Here is a 15,997-nt window from a genome sequence, read left to right as displayed (position 1 = left end):
ATCGAGCCCCGCATCGGGCTCCCTGCTCCGCGGGAAGCCTGCTTCTCCCTCTCCCACCGCCCCCCCCGCTTGTGTTCCCTCTCTCGCTGTGTCTCTCTCTCTTTGTCAAATAGATAAAATCTTTAAAAAAAATTTTTTTTTAATAATAATAATAATAAAAAAGAGCATGGCCTTCAGAGTCAGACAGGCCTGGGTTCAAAGCCCCCTGGGTTAGCCACTTGGATGACTTTGGCACCTTCCTCAGCTTGTTCTCCTCTGCGGAGTGGGGATTAATCAGCACAGAGCTCGGAGAGTTGCTCAGATGAGCGAATGGACCAGAGGGGCCTCTTGTCAATGTCCATTTGGCTGACAGTGGAATCCTTGCAGGGCACATACCAGGTGCAGCTGCGGGCTATGGAGGCTGTGGATGGGACTCACGTGTGCCAGCTGGGGGAAGAGGACCAGAAGGGCAACATCCACCTGAAGCCCTCCTTCTCGGATGGCCTCTGGATGGATGCGGGCATCATCTGCGACGTGTGTCCATGTGAGCTGGTACGATGCGGCCCCTCTAGGCGGGAGGGAAGGGCTGGCCAACTGCCCTGGGGCCCCGAGGAATGAAGCCAAGCCTCCGGGGGGCATGCCTGCCTTGTGGGGTGCCCTGAGGGGCAGAGGCAGCAGAAATGTCCAGGGACCCTGTTGCACCCCGCCATGATCTCGTTCCAGCAAAAAGAGGAGCTTTCAGCTCACTGCAACTACCACGGCGACTTCGTGTGTGGACACTGTGTGTGCAATGAGGGCTGGTGAGTGTGCGGGGATGCCCTGGCCACCGTAAGGCTCTGATGTGGGGCATCCCACGGATGCCCGGCTGAGGGCGGGATGGCGGGTCACAGAGAGGCTTGCAAAGGGGCATGCCCCGTTGTGAGGGGGATCCAGCTCAAAGCACTTCAAAATACATAGACATAAAGAATATCTCTGAGGGGCGTCTGGGTGGCTCAGATGGTTAAGGGTCTGCTTTCAGCTCAGGTCCTGGTCCCAGGGTCCTGGGATCAAGCCCCACGTCGGGCTCCCAGCTCAGTGGGGAGTCTGCTTCTCCCTCTCCCTCTGCCTCTCTCCCCTGCTCATGCTCTCTCTCTCTCTCTCTCTCTCTCTGTGTCTCTCTCTCAAATGAATAAATAAAATCTTAAAAAAAAAAAAAAGAATATCTCTGAGCAAAGGTGTAAGAATTAGGACAGTGGTGGCCAGCAGCGTGTGGGGACTGGCTGGTGGGGGACAGACACAGAGGGACACTTACTTTTCACTCCTTCCCTTTGTATTTAGTATTCTGAACCGTGCGCACGTGTGACCTAATCAGAAATGAGCTCATCATAAGGGTAGTGAGGGCTCTTAAAGCTTCAAGACACTGAACAAGTCCATGGTGACTTGAGGAAGGGACACTGGGAGGGTCTTGGGACGGACGTTTGAGTCTCAGCTCAGGCACCGCTGTCTGTGTGACTTGGACCCACTGAGGTGCTCTCCGAGCCTCAGCTTCCTCATCTGTGCAATGGGACGGTAAACGCCCCAGCCTTCCTCCCGGGCTGTGGGGAAGTGACTGGCTCCTTCCTCAGGAGCGGCAAGACCTGCAGCTGCTCCACGGGCTCACTGAGTGACATCAAGCCCTGCCTGCGGGAGGGCGAGGACAAGCCGTGCTCCGGACGTGGCGAGTGCCAGTGTGGCCACTGCGTGTGCTACGGAGAAGGCCGCTACGAGGGTCCGTTCTGCGAGTATGACAACTTCCAGTGTCCCCGTGCCTCCGGGGTCCTCTGTAACGGTGAGCTCAGCAGCCCCGGCGGCCAGTGCTGGGGGGCTCGGGACAGCAAGGGCAACCTGGGCGTCCTGACCCAGGGGGGAGGGCCAGGCCAGGAGTCAGAATCCCCAAGTTCAGACCTAGCCCCCCTCGGGGCTCCCCCAGTGCCGCCCCCCAAGTCCACCCCAACCTGGACCTCCCACCCCTCTACAGACTTGATACCCAAGGCCCCTGCTCATGCTTCAGACCACTCCCCCTGAGGTCCTGTGGTCTCTGCCATCTCATGAGGGTTGGTCCCATCCAGCTGAATCCTCAGCGGCTGCTGGTATGTGGCAGGACGGTCTTTCCTCTCTCAGGGCTTGGAGTTACGTGTCCACCGTAGCCCCCCACGCTTAATGCAGTGTGGCCAGGGCTTCCAAGCAGGGCAAGGGTCACAGAACCCACACAGGGGCCACAGGAAGGATTGAGTGGTTTGAATGGAGGAGAATCAATGAAAACCCAGCCATCAATTACTTATTTAGCCCCAACTGTCTACTTGTCACTGGAGGTCAAGGCCCTGCTTTCCTACCTTTCCTCCCTTCTTGCTTTTGTCTGTTACGTCTCCTCTTCGGTCGTCCATGCCAGAGTGTGCTCAGAGCAACGGAAGGAGAGCCCGGTATATCTGGAGGGAGGCAGGCATTTGGCACAGGCTCGGCTGTGAGGAGGGGAGGCGGAGGCTGCTGGGGAAGGAGACAGGACCAGAATGCGGGGGGCTCGGGGTCCATCCAGGGTGGGTCCAGTTCTAGTCTAGTCTGAACTTTTATTTTCTTTCTTTTTTTTTTTTTTTTGATTTTGTTTTGTTGTTGTTGTTGTTGTTTATTTGAGGGAGAGAGAGTGAGAGCATGAAAGGGGGGAGGGTCAGAGGGAGAAGCAGACTCCCCACTGAGCAGGGAGCCCGATGCCGGACCCCATCCCAGGACTCCAGCATCATGCCCTGAGCCGAAGGCAGACGCTTAACCAACTGAGCCACCCAGGTGCCCCTCTTTTTTTTTCTTTTAAAGATTTTATTTATTGGGGCGCCTGGGTGGCTCAGTCGTTAAGCGTCTGCCTTCAGCTCAGGTCATGATCCCAGGGTCCTGGGATCGAGCCCCACATCAGGCTCCTTGCTCAGCAGGAAGCCTGCTTCTCCCTCTCCACTCCTCCTGCTTGTGTTCCCTCTCTCGCTCTGTCTCTCTCTGTCAAATGAATAAATAAAATCTTTCGCAGAGAGAGACACAGTGAGAGAGGAAACACAAGCAGGGGGAGTGGGAGAGGGAGAAGCAGGCTTCCTGCCGAGCAGGGAGCCCTGTGTGAGGCCCCAGGACCCTGGGATCATGATCTGGGCCGAAGGCAGATGCTTAACTGTCTGAGCCACCCAGGAGCCCCTGAACTTTTTCTTAAAGGACCAGAAAGTAAATATTTTCGGCTTTATGAGCCATATGGTCTCTGTCACGACTACTTAGCTCTGCCACTGTAGTAGAAAGCAGCGACAGACATTTACATACACAAATAAATGTGGCTGTATTCCAATAAAACTTTAGCAAAAATAGGTCGTGAGTTGGATTTGGCCTGCAGGCTGTAGTTAATCAACCCTTATTCTGGTTTAAGGATAGTAGACTTACTCCTTTGGCAAAAGGGAGTTATTGGAGGTTTCATTTTTGAGCTATTTGTGTGTTAACCTTGTATCCAGCCACTTTGGTAAAATCACTTATGAATGGGGCACCTGGGTGGCTCAGTTGGTCAAGCGTCTGTCCCTCTCCCTCTGCCCCTTCTCTCTGCCCATGCTCTCTGTCTCTCTCTCAAATAAATAAAATCTTGGGGCGCCTGAGTGGCTCAGTAGTTAAGCGTCTGCCTTCGGCTTGGGTCATGATCCTAGGGTCTGGGATCGAGCCCTACGTCGGACTCCCTGCTCGGCGGGAAGCCTGCTTCTCCCTCTCTCACTCCCCCTGCTTGTGTTCCCTCTCTCGCTGTGTCTTTCTGTCAAATAAATAAATGAGGGCGCCTGGGTGGCTCAGTTGGTTAGGCAACTGCCTTCAGCTCAGGTCATGATCCTGGAGTCCCGGGATCGAGTCCCGTATCGGGCTCCCTGCTCGGCAGGGAGTCTGCTTCTCCCTCTGACCCTCTCCCCTCTCATGTGCTCTCTCACCTCTCAAATAAATAAATAAATAAAATCTTTAAAAAAAATTTAAATAAATAAAATCTTTAAAATAAATAAATTAATTAAAAATCTTAAAAAGGGCATTATAAGCTTAGAAAATTTAAAAACATCACTTATGAAATCTAATAATTTATCTGCAAGTTCTTTTTGATATTTTGTGACATGTTCCTAATATATACTTTTTAAGATTTTATTTTTACATAATCTCTACACCTGACGTGGGGCTTGAATTTACAACCCTGAGATCAAGAGTCACATGCTCCACTGACTGAGCCAGTCAGGCACCCCATGTTCCTAATATTTAAAATAATGGCAGTTTTATTTCTTACTTTACAATACTTACATGTTTTATTTCTTTTTCTTACCTTATTGCATTGGTCAGAACTCATCAGAGATTCTTAAACCGGAGAGACACGTGGTTGGATTTGTGTTTTGGGATAATGACTCTGGCTGTAGAGTGGAAAGTAGAAGGCAGAATGGAATCGGAGAGAGGGAGGGAAGGAGATTCCAAGAAACTGAAGAAGAGCTGGGGGCGCCTGGGTGGCGCAGTCGTTAAGCATCTGCCTTCGGCGCAGGTCGTGATCCCAGGGTCCTGGGATCGAGCCCCGCCTCGGGCTCCCCGCTCCGCGGGAAGCCTGCTTCTCCCTCTCCCACTCCCCCTACTTGTGTCCCCTCTCTCGCTGTCTCTCTCTGTCAAATAAATAAATAAAACCTTTAAAAAAAAAAAATTAGAAGAGATGGATCTGCCCCTGGCTGGAGAAATCCCAGCTCAGGCTGAGCAACCACAGGCCCTGCCTGGCAGATGGGCAGCCTGGACTGCAGGAGTGAATGTGACGCTCCTCTCCTACCCCTCCCCCCTCTCTTCAGACCGGGGACGCTGTTCCATGGGCCAGTGCGCGTGTGAGTCTGGGTGGACAGGCTTGAGCTGTGACTGTCCTCTCAGCAATGCCACCTGCATCGACAGCAGTGGGGTAGGACGGGGCACCAGGAGGGCAGTGCAGGGTGGCAGAAGGGATGCTAGCCAGAACCACCCACCCTCTCAGGCAGGGATGGGGGTACCAGTGCCTCACTGGTGCCTCCTCTTTCTCTAGGGCATCTGTAATGGGCGTGGCTACTGCGAGTGTGGCCGCTGCCACTGTAACCAGCAGTCGCTCTACACGGACACCATCTGTGAGATCAACTACTCAGCGGTGAGGCCAAGGTCACTGGTGTGTGGGCATGGGAACCTTAGGCACAGGGCAGGGCGGACAGGAAGCACTGAGCCTGGTGATATAGGAGCCAGCCAGGGGTGTGAGTGAGGTTAGGGGAGCGGGCCTGGCAACCCCCCAGCACACCCCCACCCCCCCTCCTCTCCTCCCCAGATCCGCCTGGGCCTCTGCGAGGACCTGCGCTCCTGTGTGCAGTGCCAAGCCTGGGGCACTGGTGAGAAGAAAGGCCGCATGTGCGAGGAGTGCAGCTTCAAGGTCAAGATGGTGGACGAGCTTAAGAGAGGTGTGAGGCAGTGCCGAGGGCGGGGGTGCTAAGAACCTAGGCACAGGGCATCCGATGGGTAGGGGTGTCACTCAGCTGGGCAGGGCTGCTGTAGAGCTGGGCAGAGGGCTCACAATCCGGGTTGAGGTCACGCAGACCAGAGAGACGGGGGAGGGATCCCAGCCCGGGGAGAGGTCACAGAATGCAGACGGGACCCACAGACCCGGGGGCAGGAAGCACAGCTGAGTAGGGACCAAAGAGTCTGGGGAGGGGGAGCCTGGCTTAGGCAGGGGGCAGATAGCCGGGCAGGGATATGAATACAGTAGGGGCACGTCACTGGGCCTTGGGAGCACACAGCCTCCTCTCTTCCAGGTCAGATAAATGTCCTAGAAGCCGAGTTCCTGAGTGACACCCAGGATGGGGAGGGGCGGGCACAGATTTGCAGCCTTTGATGCTCCTGGGCGGGGACAGGGTGGCGCCCCACCTCAGCCTGGCCCTGTGCCCGGGGACTTGCGTCCCTGCGGTGGGCACGGTGGGCCCCAGAGTAGGGAGCACCTCCCCAGGCCTGAGGCACCTGCTGACCCCCTATGCGTGCAGCGGAGGAGGTGGTGGAGCACTGCTCCTTCCGGGATGAAGAAGATGACTGCACGTACAGCTACACGGTGGGGGGCGACGGGGCCCCCGGGCCCAACAGCACGGTCCTGGTACACAGGAAGAAGGGTGAGCTGGCGGGCAGGGCCGGCGGGTGACCTGGCAGGCCCCAGTGGGGAGTGGGCATCACCTCCCTCCTTACCCTCCTCCCCTTCCTCCGCAGACTGTCCACCCAGGTCCTTCTGGTGGCTCATCCCTCTGCTCATCTTCCTGCTGCTGCTCCTGGCGCTGCTACTGCTCCTCTGCTGGAAATACTGCGCCTGCTGCAAGGTGGGGGCTCCTCGGGGCCCCGTCCACCAGGCCGCTTACCCCAGGGCCCCACCCCCGCCGGGGTCGCTTACCCCAGGGGCCCCCGCGCCACCCCCCCCACCCGGGCCGCTTACCCACCAGGGCCCCGCTTGCCCCAGGGCCCCTCCCCCCGCCGCCAGGGGCCCCATCCCCCCTAAGAACCCCTACTCCCACCAGGTGCCCATCCCCCACCAGGGTCCCACTTCCCACCAGTGTCCCTACTTACCCCAGGGTCTCCACTCACCCTGGGGCCTCCAGCCCCCCTAGGGTCCTCATAGGTGGCAGAGGCCAGGTGAACCCACGTCTTCTGCCCAGCTCTAGTGCCCTCCCCACCCCAGCCCTTTGCCTCTGCCAACCATCAGTGGCCCGGACCTGAGACTACTTGTCCTCAGGTCAAGTACATGCAAAGGGCCAGGGGAGCCAACAGGGAAGAAAGGGCCTTGCCCGCCAGGAGCTGATAGTCTCACTGGGGAGAAGAGATAAGAGGCAAGAAAGCATGGAGGACGGCCCGGCTCAGGATCCTGAATTGTAGAAACAGGAGGCGCTGTGTAGTAGCCCCAGTATTGTGGGATATTAGTGTGTGTTACAGAGAAAAAGACATCTCTGATCTAATACATTTGAGAAAGAGGCTTCTTCTCTTGTGGGACTTCTCAGAGCCTTTGATCTATTTGTATGCATAGTGAAACTCTGAGAGGGGCATGGGGAATGAATTCAGTGCTTCTCAAAGGGGCTCCATCATAGATCCTTTACTTTACAGATCATCTCGCAGGACCAGGGTCCCATGGCACAAACTTTGGGAATCCTCTGCCCCCGTCACCCTCCGTACTCACCCTGTGTGTTCCACACCTAGATCCCTTCAACTTCCTTGATATCCTGGTGTCTGGGGAAGGCACTGTTGCCCCTCTGGACCATTGGCACGGAGAGCGGGGTAGCTGGAGGGGCTTCTGTGAGCTGAGGCAGCTGTCCCAGCCCTCATCCCCACCCACCTTGTCTTCTAGGCTTGCCTGGCACTTCTCCCTTGCTGCAACCGAGGTATTGACCCAGCATCTGCAGGGGCGGCAAGGGCTCTGACCGCTCATGCTCCCAGATAGGGTGGAGGGGAAATAGGGGCTGAGTCTGGAACAGAGGCAGGAGGCCTGGGGTCCCACCTGGAGGGGGTGTGGCGGGGAGGGCCTAGGGTGAGGCCCCATGCGGAGGACCCTGTCATGCAGGTCACATGGTGGGCTTCAAGGAAGATCACTACATGCTGCGGGAGAACCTGATGGCCTCGGACCACCTGGATACGCCCATGTTACGCAGCGGGAACCTCAAGGGACGGGACATGGTCCGATGGAAGATCACCAACAATGTGCAGCGGCCTGGCTTGGCCACCCACACCTCCAGCACCAACCCCACAGAGCTGGGTGAGGGCGGGGGCTTGGCGCGGTGGCTCTTGGCAGTGCCCCGGGGGCCTGGGGCACATTCACCACTGTTACGGGTTTCAAGTCACAGCATTCCCGTTTTCTCTGGGTGTTGGCTGCAGGCACAGGCTTGGCCAACTTCTGCCTTTCCTGATGGTGCTCCAGGCCTCAGGGTCTCGGCCCGCCAGTCCCCCCCACCCCCCACCATCCTAGCATGGCTCCTGGAGGGGGCTTCCAGGGTGCCTGCTGTGCAGGGGGCTGATGACCCCCCTCCCTGCCTGTCCCTAGTGCCCTACGGGCTGTCCCTGCGCCTCGCCCGCCTGTGCACCGAGAACCTGCTGAAACCTGACACGCGAGAGTGTAACCAGCTGCGCCAGGAGGTGGAGGAGAATGTAAGGGTCAAAGAAGCTGATCTCTGGGCTTGGGGGTGATCCTGGTAGCGGGAGAGCAAGGGAAAGCTGCTGTGGAACCTGGATTTTTCTGCATAGGAAAGAGGGGCTTCCTTGGACATGTGCCTGGCCTGGGGTCATCCTATGAATGTTTCCAGAAGGGGACAAGGCAATGTGCAGGCCCCTGTGCATGTCCCCACCCAACCATGTCCATTGGGCCTGGATGGCTCTGGGTAGGGAGGCTTACCCAGGACGCCAGCCTCATGCCTTTCCTTGCCTGGCAGCTGAATGAGGTGTACCGACAGATAACAGACTCACATAAGCTCCAGCAGACTAAGTTCCGGTGGGTCCTGGGTGCCTGGGGCTGGTGGGGGGAGCTGCCCATACTGCCCACTCTAGGGGACACCCCCCAAGCAGGGCGTGCCTCCACCCCAGACACTATGCGGCTCACAGCCCCCTCTTGGTCCCCCACAGGCAGCAGCCCAACGCCGGGAAAAAGTGAGTTGAAGGCACACGGGTGGGGCAGCCCCAGGTCAAGTATCTTGCCCCAGATTACCGAGTTACTGAGAAATAGAGCCAGGATTTGAACCCAGCCTGTCTGACTCCAGCGCCCATACCCGTAGCATCTTTTCTGTCCTGCATCTACTCCTGGGAGCCCACCTGAAGGGGTGTGGCTGGGAGGGTCTAGGGAGGGGCCCCATTTCATAAATGAGGACCCTGAGGCTCAAGGAGGCACAGTGGCTTGACTGAGGCTCAGGGTGAGGTGGTGGGGCCAGCATGGGCCTCCAGGACTGCCCAATTCCGAAGACCCTGCACTTTTTGCTGCCAGGCATCTTGTCCCCTGCTGGGGAGAGGACAAGCAGGAGGGTGGGGGATGGGGGGTCAAGTGCCAGCATCATGGCCAGCCTGACACATCCCCACCTGACCCCCTACCCCCACCCCAGGCAGGACCACACCATCGTGGACACGGTGCTGACGGCACCCCGCTCAGCCAAGCAGGCCTTGCTGAAGCTGACAGAGAAGCATGTGGAGCAGGGGTCCTTCCACGAGCTCAAGGTGGCCCCGGGCTACTACACCCTCACTGCAGACCAGGGTAGGTGGGCAGGCTCCCTGCACCACTCCCTTGTGCCTCCCACCCCAGTGTGGCCCCCTGACCCCTCTCTGTCCCCCCAACACCCACCCAGATGCCCGGGGCATGGTGGAGTTCCAGGAGGGCGTGGAGCTGGTAGACGTGCGGGTGCCCCTCTTCATCCGGCCTGAGGACGACGACGAGAAGCAGCTGCTGGTGGAGGCCATCGACGTGCCCATGGGCACCGCCACCCTCGGCCGCCGCCTGGTAAACATCACCATCATCAAGGAGCAAGGTAGATCAGGGCAGAGGGAGCAGGGAGGGGGCAGAAGGGGGACTCTGGGAACCCTTGTTCCTCCTGATACCTGAGTGGAAATGGGGCCCGGCCATGTGGCATAGGCAAGTCACTTAACCTCTGTGAGCCTTGGTTTCTCCATCTGTAAAGTGGGCGTCTGGCTCTCGACAGGGGTACATCGCTGCACGTGCCTGGTAGTGAGCATTCATGTGGGAGCTTCTGTTATACTCCTCGTAGGGTGCTGGGTCCTCCTGAAGTTGCCCCCGTCCCTCCTGTTGTTCTTCCCTCCCTTCTGGCCTTTGAACTTAGGTTGAATAGACCTCTGTAGGATGCCAGGACGGGAGAGCAGGAAGGGCTGTGGGAGGTGGTTTCACCCACGCCTATCCAGAGGGAAAGCACGTACTGTATACCGCTTACGCCCTCTTTGCCTTCCCTACCTGCTCCTCGGGGAACCCTGGGTTGTTGATGACTGTCCTTCCTGCATCCAGAGGGCCTGCTCTGGCCCCTGAGCCCTCCTGCCCACCTGCTCCAGCAAACACAGGACTCTGTCCTGCTCTGCCCCGGCCCTCAGTCTCGGGGCCTCTTCTCTGGCTGCGCCCCTGCCTGGCCTCCTTTCTCTGCCCTGACATGTCCGGGATGTCAGTGGGACTCTGTTCCAGCTCCCTCAGTCTTTTCTGGAAGAATTTTCTATGCCTTCCTCTGCTCTCCCCAGAGGGCAGTAGGGTGAGGAATGAGAGGCAGACTCCTGGCGTCGAGGCGGGGCTGGGCCAGAGGAAGGGTGGGTGTGGACAAGGGACTGAGGCCAGGACGCCCTGACTGCCGCCTGGGTCCTTGCAGCCAGCGGGATAGTGTCTTTTGAGAAGCCCGAGTACTCGGTCAGCGGCGGGGAGCAAGTGGCCCGCATTCCTGTCGTCCGGCGCGTCCTGGACAATGGCAAGTCCCAGGTGTCCTACCGCACACAGGATAACACTGCCCAGGGCAACCGGGTAAGGCTCCACCATGGGGTCAACGGCATTTCCCAGGGGCCCAGCGAGAGTGGGACATGGCAGCCACCAGAGTCCCCGGCTGCCGGAGGTGCCCCTGGCTAGCCTCCCAAGGACACACCTACCTCTACCTGCACCCGCCACTCGGCAGCAGGGGTGTCTCGCTCACCAGAAGTGCCAGTGGTGCCTGAGGTGAGGCCCCATCGCTGCCAGGGACACGTCCAGAGCATTCATGTCTCCTTCCAACAAGCCGGTATCTATCAGGGCAGCCAAACCCTTCAGAGTGAAATGGACTTCCCCATCTGCCCCAGTTCTGGGGCTTTGGGCTTCTTCTTCCTCTTCTTCTTTTTTTTTTCCTTAAGATTTTATTTATTTATTTATTTGAGAGAGAGAGAGAGAGAGAGAGAGAGCACCGTGGGGAGGGTCAGAGGGAGATGGACAAGCAGACTCCATGCTGAGCACAGAGCCCAGTTCAGGGCTGGATCCCAGGACTCTGAGATCATGACGTGAGCCGAAATCAAGAGTCAGATGCTTAACCAACTTAGCCACCCAGGCGCCCCCTGGGGCTCTGGGCTTCTTGAGGTGGGATCAGAGGCCACATGGCCCTAGACAGACTCCCCAAGGGCTGTCACGGTTTGCCTGGCAGGCCCTCCCAGGGCCAAGCTGCAGGAGCAACCCTTGAAGGCAAGGAGTCCCAAGCACGTGGGCCCACATCCCCTCCACCACTGGGCCCCAGTCTCCGGAAGAACCAAATCCAGGTGTTGCATGTGCTCGGCTTGGCTTACAGGTTTGTTTGTTTTTCTGAGTTTATTGTCAACATTTACAAACTGAAAATATTCACATCAGCAATTCACTTAGAGGGTAACAGAATGTAATGTCACAGGGCCCACAGTCCTGTTAGGCAAATGCAAGGGAGCATGCGCTCAGCGGGCTCCGGAAGCCTGACCACACCCTCTTCTTCACTTCCTTTTATTCGATGGAACAGTTCTCATTAATGCCAGTGCTCCCAATAAAAGTTCCAAAGAAGAATTTGTAGGTCCATAAATTTCATTGAATACGCCAAATTAAGAGATTCTGGCGATCCTGTTGTGCTTTTATAAAGATATTTCAGTATTTACATGTTTTTAAAAACATTATTATTATTTCCCAACTTTTTATTTTGAAAAACTTCAAACCTACAGAGAAATGAAAAGACTAATAAAATTAGCGCCCATTTACTCTTTACATAGAGTCGCCAGTTAATATTTGTTTTTCCTTCTCTATAGACACAGAAATAGATACAGATACATGGGCAGATATGCATCTCTTATCTGTAACTGTAGAGAGACAGAGAAAGTTGTGTTCCATTTCATTTTGTTTACGGAACTATTCAAAGTCGTAGACATCACAAAGACCCTACAGCTTCTGCCGGCCCCTGCTGAGAACAAGGCTATTCTACACAACTTCATCATTACCAACTTTAAGAAACCTCACATTGTAGTATTACCTAATAATTGGCCCATATTCAGATCTCCCCTTGTTCACATGTCCCCACAATGTCCTTGATAGCTTTTTTTTTTTTTTTTGCCCCAATCCAAGAACCAAGCAAGGATCTGGCATTGCATTTTGTCATGTCTGAAGTCTCCTTTAATCTAGTACAATTCTCCCATTTTGTCTTTTGTGACTTTGACGTTTGAAGTGTTCCCCCCGGTCAGTTGTCTAGCAGGTAACTCCTGCTTTTCTTAGATTTGCCTCCTCCAGATCTGGGTTTGTAGCCCTTGAATTTGCCCCCTGCTGGGCCTAGATTTGAAATGTTAGTTTGCAGTGCCACCTAGTGGTCTCAGGTGAGCAGGATTCCTCCTCCCCACCCCCCGCCCCGCCCTGTTGCTGCTGACGGACCCCATACATGTCTGTACACACAGACGCTCGCATCCCAGACGCTCAGGAGAGCTCTGAGGCATTGAAAGAAGAAAGCTAGAGGGGCGCCTGCGTGGCTCAGTTGGTTAAGCATCTACCTTTGACTCAGGTCATGATCTCGGGGTCCTGGGAGCAAGCCCCGCATTGGGCTCCCTGCTCAGAGGGGAGTCGGCTTCTCCCTCTCCCTCTGACCCTCCCCCTGCTTATGCTCCTTCTCTCTCTCTCTCCCTCTCTCAAATAAACAGGATCTTTAAAAAGAAGAAAGAAAGAAAATGAGCTGATGGGGGCACCCTATCCAGGAGGCAGGGCCTGGGGCCTGGTGGGATCCCAGGCTTTGTAGCCACAGTGTGGGGGGCAGGGCCTGCCCATATGGGACTCTCTGAATCTGCTATACATCCCCATCTCTGGGCCTCAGTTCAAAGCTCAGCTCGGCTCTAGCACCACTCTCTGTGAGCTTGGGCAGGTTTCTCGGCTCCTCATCTGTAAATCGGAGACTGTAACAGCTCCACCTCACAGTGCTGTGAGGGCCAAATGAGCTAAGATTTGTAAAGTGCTTGATGCACAGGAGGTGTTACAGGAATGTGAGCCATTTCATGTCCACGTGGGATTGTCTGTGTGTGATGCTCTCTGCCGTACACATGAGGTCTGGGTGGAGTGCTTGGTGTGATTCATTCTCCAGGCCTGGTCTGACCCTGACCCCATCCCACTCCCAGGACTACATCCCTGCAGAGGGTGAGCTGCTCTTCCAACCTGGGGAGACCTGGAAGGAGCTGCAGGTGAAACTCCTGGAGCTGCAGGAGATGGACTCCCTCCTGCGGGGCCGCCAGACCCGCCGCTTCCACATTCAACTCACCAACCCCAAGTTCGGGGCCCGCCTGGGCCAGCCCCACTCAGCCACCGTCATCATTGGGGACCCAGGTGCGCAGAGCTGGGAGTGTGCTTAAGCAGGTGCAGAGGGAGGGCTGGGGGCCTCTCCACAGAGGCTGCCAGTCTTGGCAAGTAAAAATACAGGATGCCCAGTGTTAGATTTGGATTTCAGATAATCAAGGAACAAGTTTTGTGTAGGTATGCCCCATGCAACAGTTGGGATATACTTACCTTATTTGTTATTTACCTTAAACTCCAGCTTAACTAGGGGTCCTGCATTTTATGCGGCAATCCTGCTCTCAACCAGAGAGGGTGGAGTGGTGTCGTGGCTACCCAGCCTGCTGGCAGGCCATGAACCCCACCTCTAGGCCTTAGCCCTTCGACTTCGGCCTCAGTTCCAGCTGAAATGCAGGTGTTTCCCGGAGAGTGAAACAGTTCTTATGGGTCCGTAGGCTCCAGGATGGCGGTGTCTGTGAGCCCACCCCAGAGAAGGTTTTCCCAGAAGATAGGAGGGAAGATTCTCAGGGTAGAGGGGAGAAAAGGGGGTGTGTAGGAACAAATGTTCTCACATGGAGTATTCCCTTGGCTGCCCAGGGAGAAAGAAGGGCAGACGAACTCCCTCCTCCTCCTCACTCCTCCAGAGACCTTCCTGGGTCCTCCACGAGGAGGGCAGGATGCCCTCTGTGGCACCAGTGGGGGCACCAACCCCCCAGGGACCTAGGGTGGCAGCTGTCAGCCGAGCGCTTGTGGGGAAGGGTTGGGGGAGCCCCCTGGTGGTGAGGGTGGATTCTTGCCTCCGTCAAAGAGGGGGTGGCTGAGCGGGCTGCTCCACTTGGGCTTGGCTCACTACAGACGAACTGGACCGGAACTTCACAAGCCAGACACTGTCATCGTTCCCTCACCATGGTGACCTGGGTGCCCCCCAGAACCCCAATGCCAAGGCTGCTGGGTCCCGGAAGATCCTTTTCAACTGGCTGCCCCCGCCTGGCAAGCCAACAGGGTACAGGGTAAGGTGGGAGGCAATGAGGGAGGTGGATGGGGAGGCCTGGTACCCGCTGGGGACGTGGGCCACCTGAGGCCAGAGGGCCCCTGAGGGGGCGGAGAGGGCATGCTTCGGGGGCACAAGGGGGCAGAGGGAACCCCCCTGTGTTTGGGGAAGAGGGAAGATCCATCCCTGAAGTTTTCAGACATTTGCCCTCCTTCCTGGAATGTGGCTCCTCCGCCCACGCAGGAGACACCCCAGTTCTGCCCCAGCCCTGCTGTGTGAACCTGGCAGATCACCAACCCCTCGGCGTCTCGTCTGTGCAAAGGGGGCAATAAGAGCAGGAGGTCCGTGGAGGGACGAGCCGCTCTGGCCCTTGCCACTCCCCACTGACTCTTTCCTCCCCTGGGGCTAGGTCAAGTACTGGATCCAGGGTGACTCTGAGTCCGAAGCCCACCTGCTTGACAGCAAGGTGCCCTCGGTGGAGCTCACCAACCTGTACCCATATTGCGACTACGAGATGAAGGTGTGCGCCTACGGGGCAGAGGGCGAGGGCCCCTACAGCTCCCTGGTGTCCTGCTGCACCCAGCAGGAAGGTGAGGCCTCACCACCTGTCCCCGAGCTACCCTGATGCCCAGCTCTGCCCCCCACCACCTCCCAGAACCCAGCCCTCCCTCTGCTGCGGCTCACAGCTTTCTCCCTGTACTGCCCCCTGCCCCTCCCTCAGTACCCAGTGAGCCAGGGCGTCTGGCCTTCAATGTCGTCTCCTCCACGGTGACCCAGCTCAGCTGGGCTGAGCCGGCTGAGACCAACGGCGAGATCACGGCCTACGAGGTCTGCTACGGCTTGGTCAACGAGGACAACCGTAAGGACCTGGACCCCTCCTGCCCCCGGGGATGGCAGGAAGGGGAGGGGGCAAAGAGCAGGAGGGAGGTCACGTCATCCCGGTCGGTGGTCGAGTCCCGTAGGTCTGGCGGCCTAAGGCCTCGTCAGGTTTGTGGTCAGGTTTGGGCTGGTCACATCCCAAGAGCAAGCGCGGAAGCTCACAGGGCAGGTGGGGACGGGAGGCGTGAGATAGATGGGCACTGGGGTCACAAGCTCAGGGGTGCCTTCCCACATACAGGGAACCAGGGTGGCTCATTTTCACGGGGTTCTCTTGGGGCCAAAGGAGAGTTGCCAGATTTAGCAAATAGAGGATGCCCTGAGTTTCAGATAAACAGGTTGTTTTTTGAGTATGGCTCATGTAACATTTTATTTGGCAGCACGGTTCTTTCTTCCCAGCCCTGGGAGGGAGGGGAGGGTGGGCAACCCCACCAACTGCCAAGACGAGAAAAGTGAGGGAACTTGGTTCCACATCCAGTGGGTGCAGGGACCTCCTCCTTGTGCCCTCACTTCTTGGTCAGTCCCAGGGACGGGGAGCTCACCACTTCACACGACCTCTGGACCTTAACATGGGTCAGCCTCAGCACTCCCGGAGTGGCCCAACAGGGCAGAGGACAGAGAGATTATTCTAGACATCAGGCTTGTTGCTCTTTACCAGCCAAGCAGACCACACACGACCTCAACAGCTGCATCACACCTTTGGTGCATTCTGGGTTTATGACACCTAGTACCCCATGACCACTGTCACAGAGGAAGTCTCCTCTGACCCCACCATGTATCCTGTGGAAAGTTCATTCCCGATGATTTCAGCCATGGCTCCAGCCTGCTGAGGTCTCAGTTGTGTCCTGGAATGTGTCAGATGGCCCCCCCCGGCCGAGGGTATCAGC

The 15,997-nt window shown here is 56.9% G+C and overlaps 1 protein-coding gene across 4 annotated transcripts in view; it reads left to right on the top strand.

Moving 5' to 3' along the window:
- ITGB4 (integrin subunit beta 4) overlaps window positions 1-15,997 on the top strand; it is a 30,962-nt gene that overhangs the window by 8,675 nt on the left and 6,290 nt on the right. For all 4 annotated transcript variants that reach the window (XM_073886161.1, XM_073886162.1, XM_025860035.2 and 1 more), the window contains exons 11-30: window positions 367-531; window positions 703-779; window positions 1,584-1,786; window positions 4,806-4,909; window positions 5,030-5,128; window positions 5,300-5,429; window positions 6,006-6,128; window positions 6,223-6,329; window positions 7,346-7,379; window positions 7,559-7,750; window positions 8,036-8,139; window positions 8,421-8,479; window positions 8,611-8,634; window positions 9,081-9,229; window positions 9,321-9,500; window positions 10,338-10,486; window positions 13,093-13,297; window positions 14,099-14,253; window positions 14,644-14,824; window positions 14,956-15,093. In XM_073886161.1, coding sequence (XP_073742262.1) covers window positions 367-531; window positions 703-779; window positions 1,584-1,786; window positions 4,806-4,909; window positions 5,030-5,128; window positions 5,300-5,429; window positions 6,006-6,128; window positions 6,223-6,329; window positions 7,346-7,379; window positions 7,559-7,750; window positions 8,036-8,139; window positions 8,421-8,479; window positions 8,611-8,634; window positions 9,081-9,229; window positions 9,321-9,500; window positions 10,338-10,486; window positions 13,093-13,297; window positions 14,099-14,253; window positions 14,644-14,824; window positions 14,956-15,093 — 2,578 coding nt within the window. The remainder of the gene's footprint in view (window positions 1-366; window positions 532-702; window positions 780-1,583; window positions 1,787-4,805; window positions 4,910-5,029; window positions 5,129-5,299; window positions 5,430-6,005; window positions 6,129-6,222; window positions 6,330-7,345; window positions 7,380-7,558; window positions 7,751-8,035; window positions 8,140-8,420; window positions 8,480-8,610; window positions 8,635-9,080; window positions 9,230-9,320; window positions 9,501-10,337; window positions 10,487-13,092; window positions 13,298-14,098; window positions 14,254-14,643; window positions 14,825-14,955; window positions 15,094-15,997) is intronic.

Source organism: Callorhinus ursinus, unplaced genomic scaffold (genome assembly GCF_003265705.2).
Source record: "Callorhinus ursinus isolate GAN/ISIS: 27379988/994484 unplaced genomic scaffold, GSC_fseal_2.0 scaffold68, whole genome shotgun sequence".
Classification (NCBI taxonomy): Eukaryota; Metazoa; Chordata; class Mammalia; order Carnivora; family Otariidae; genus Callorhinus; species Callorhinus ursinus.
This window is presented reverse-complemented; position numbering and strand designations above follow the sequence as displayed.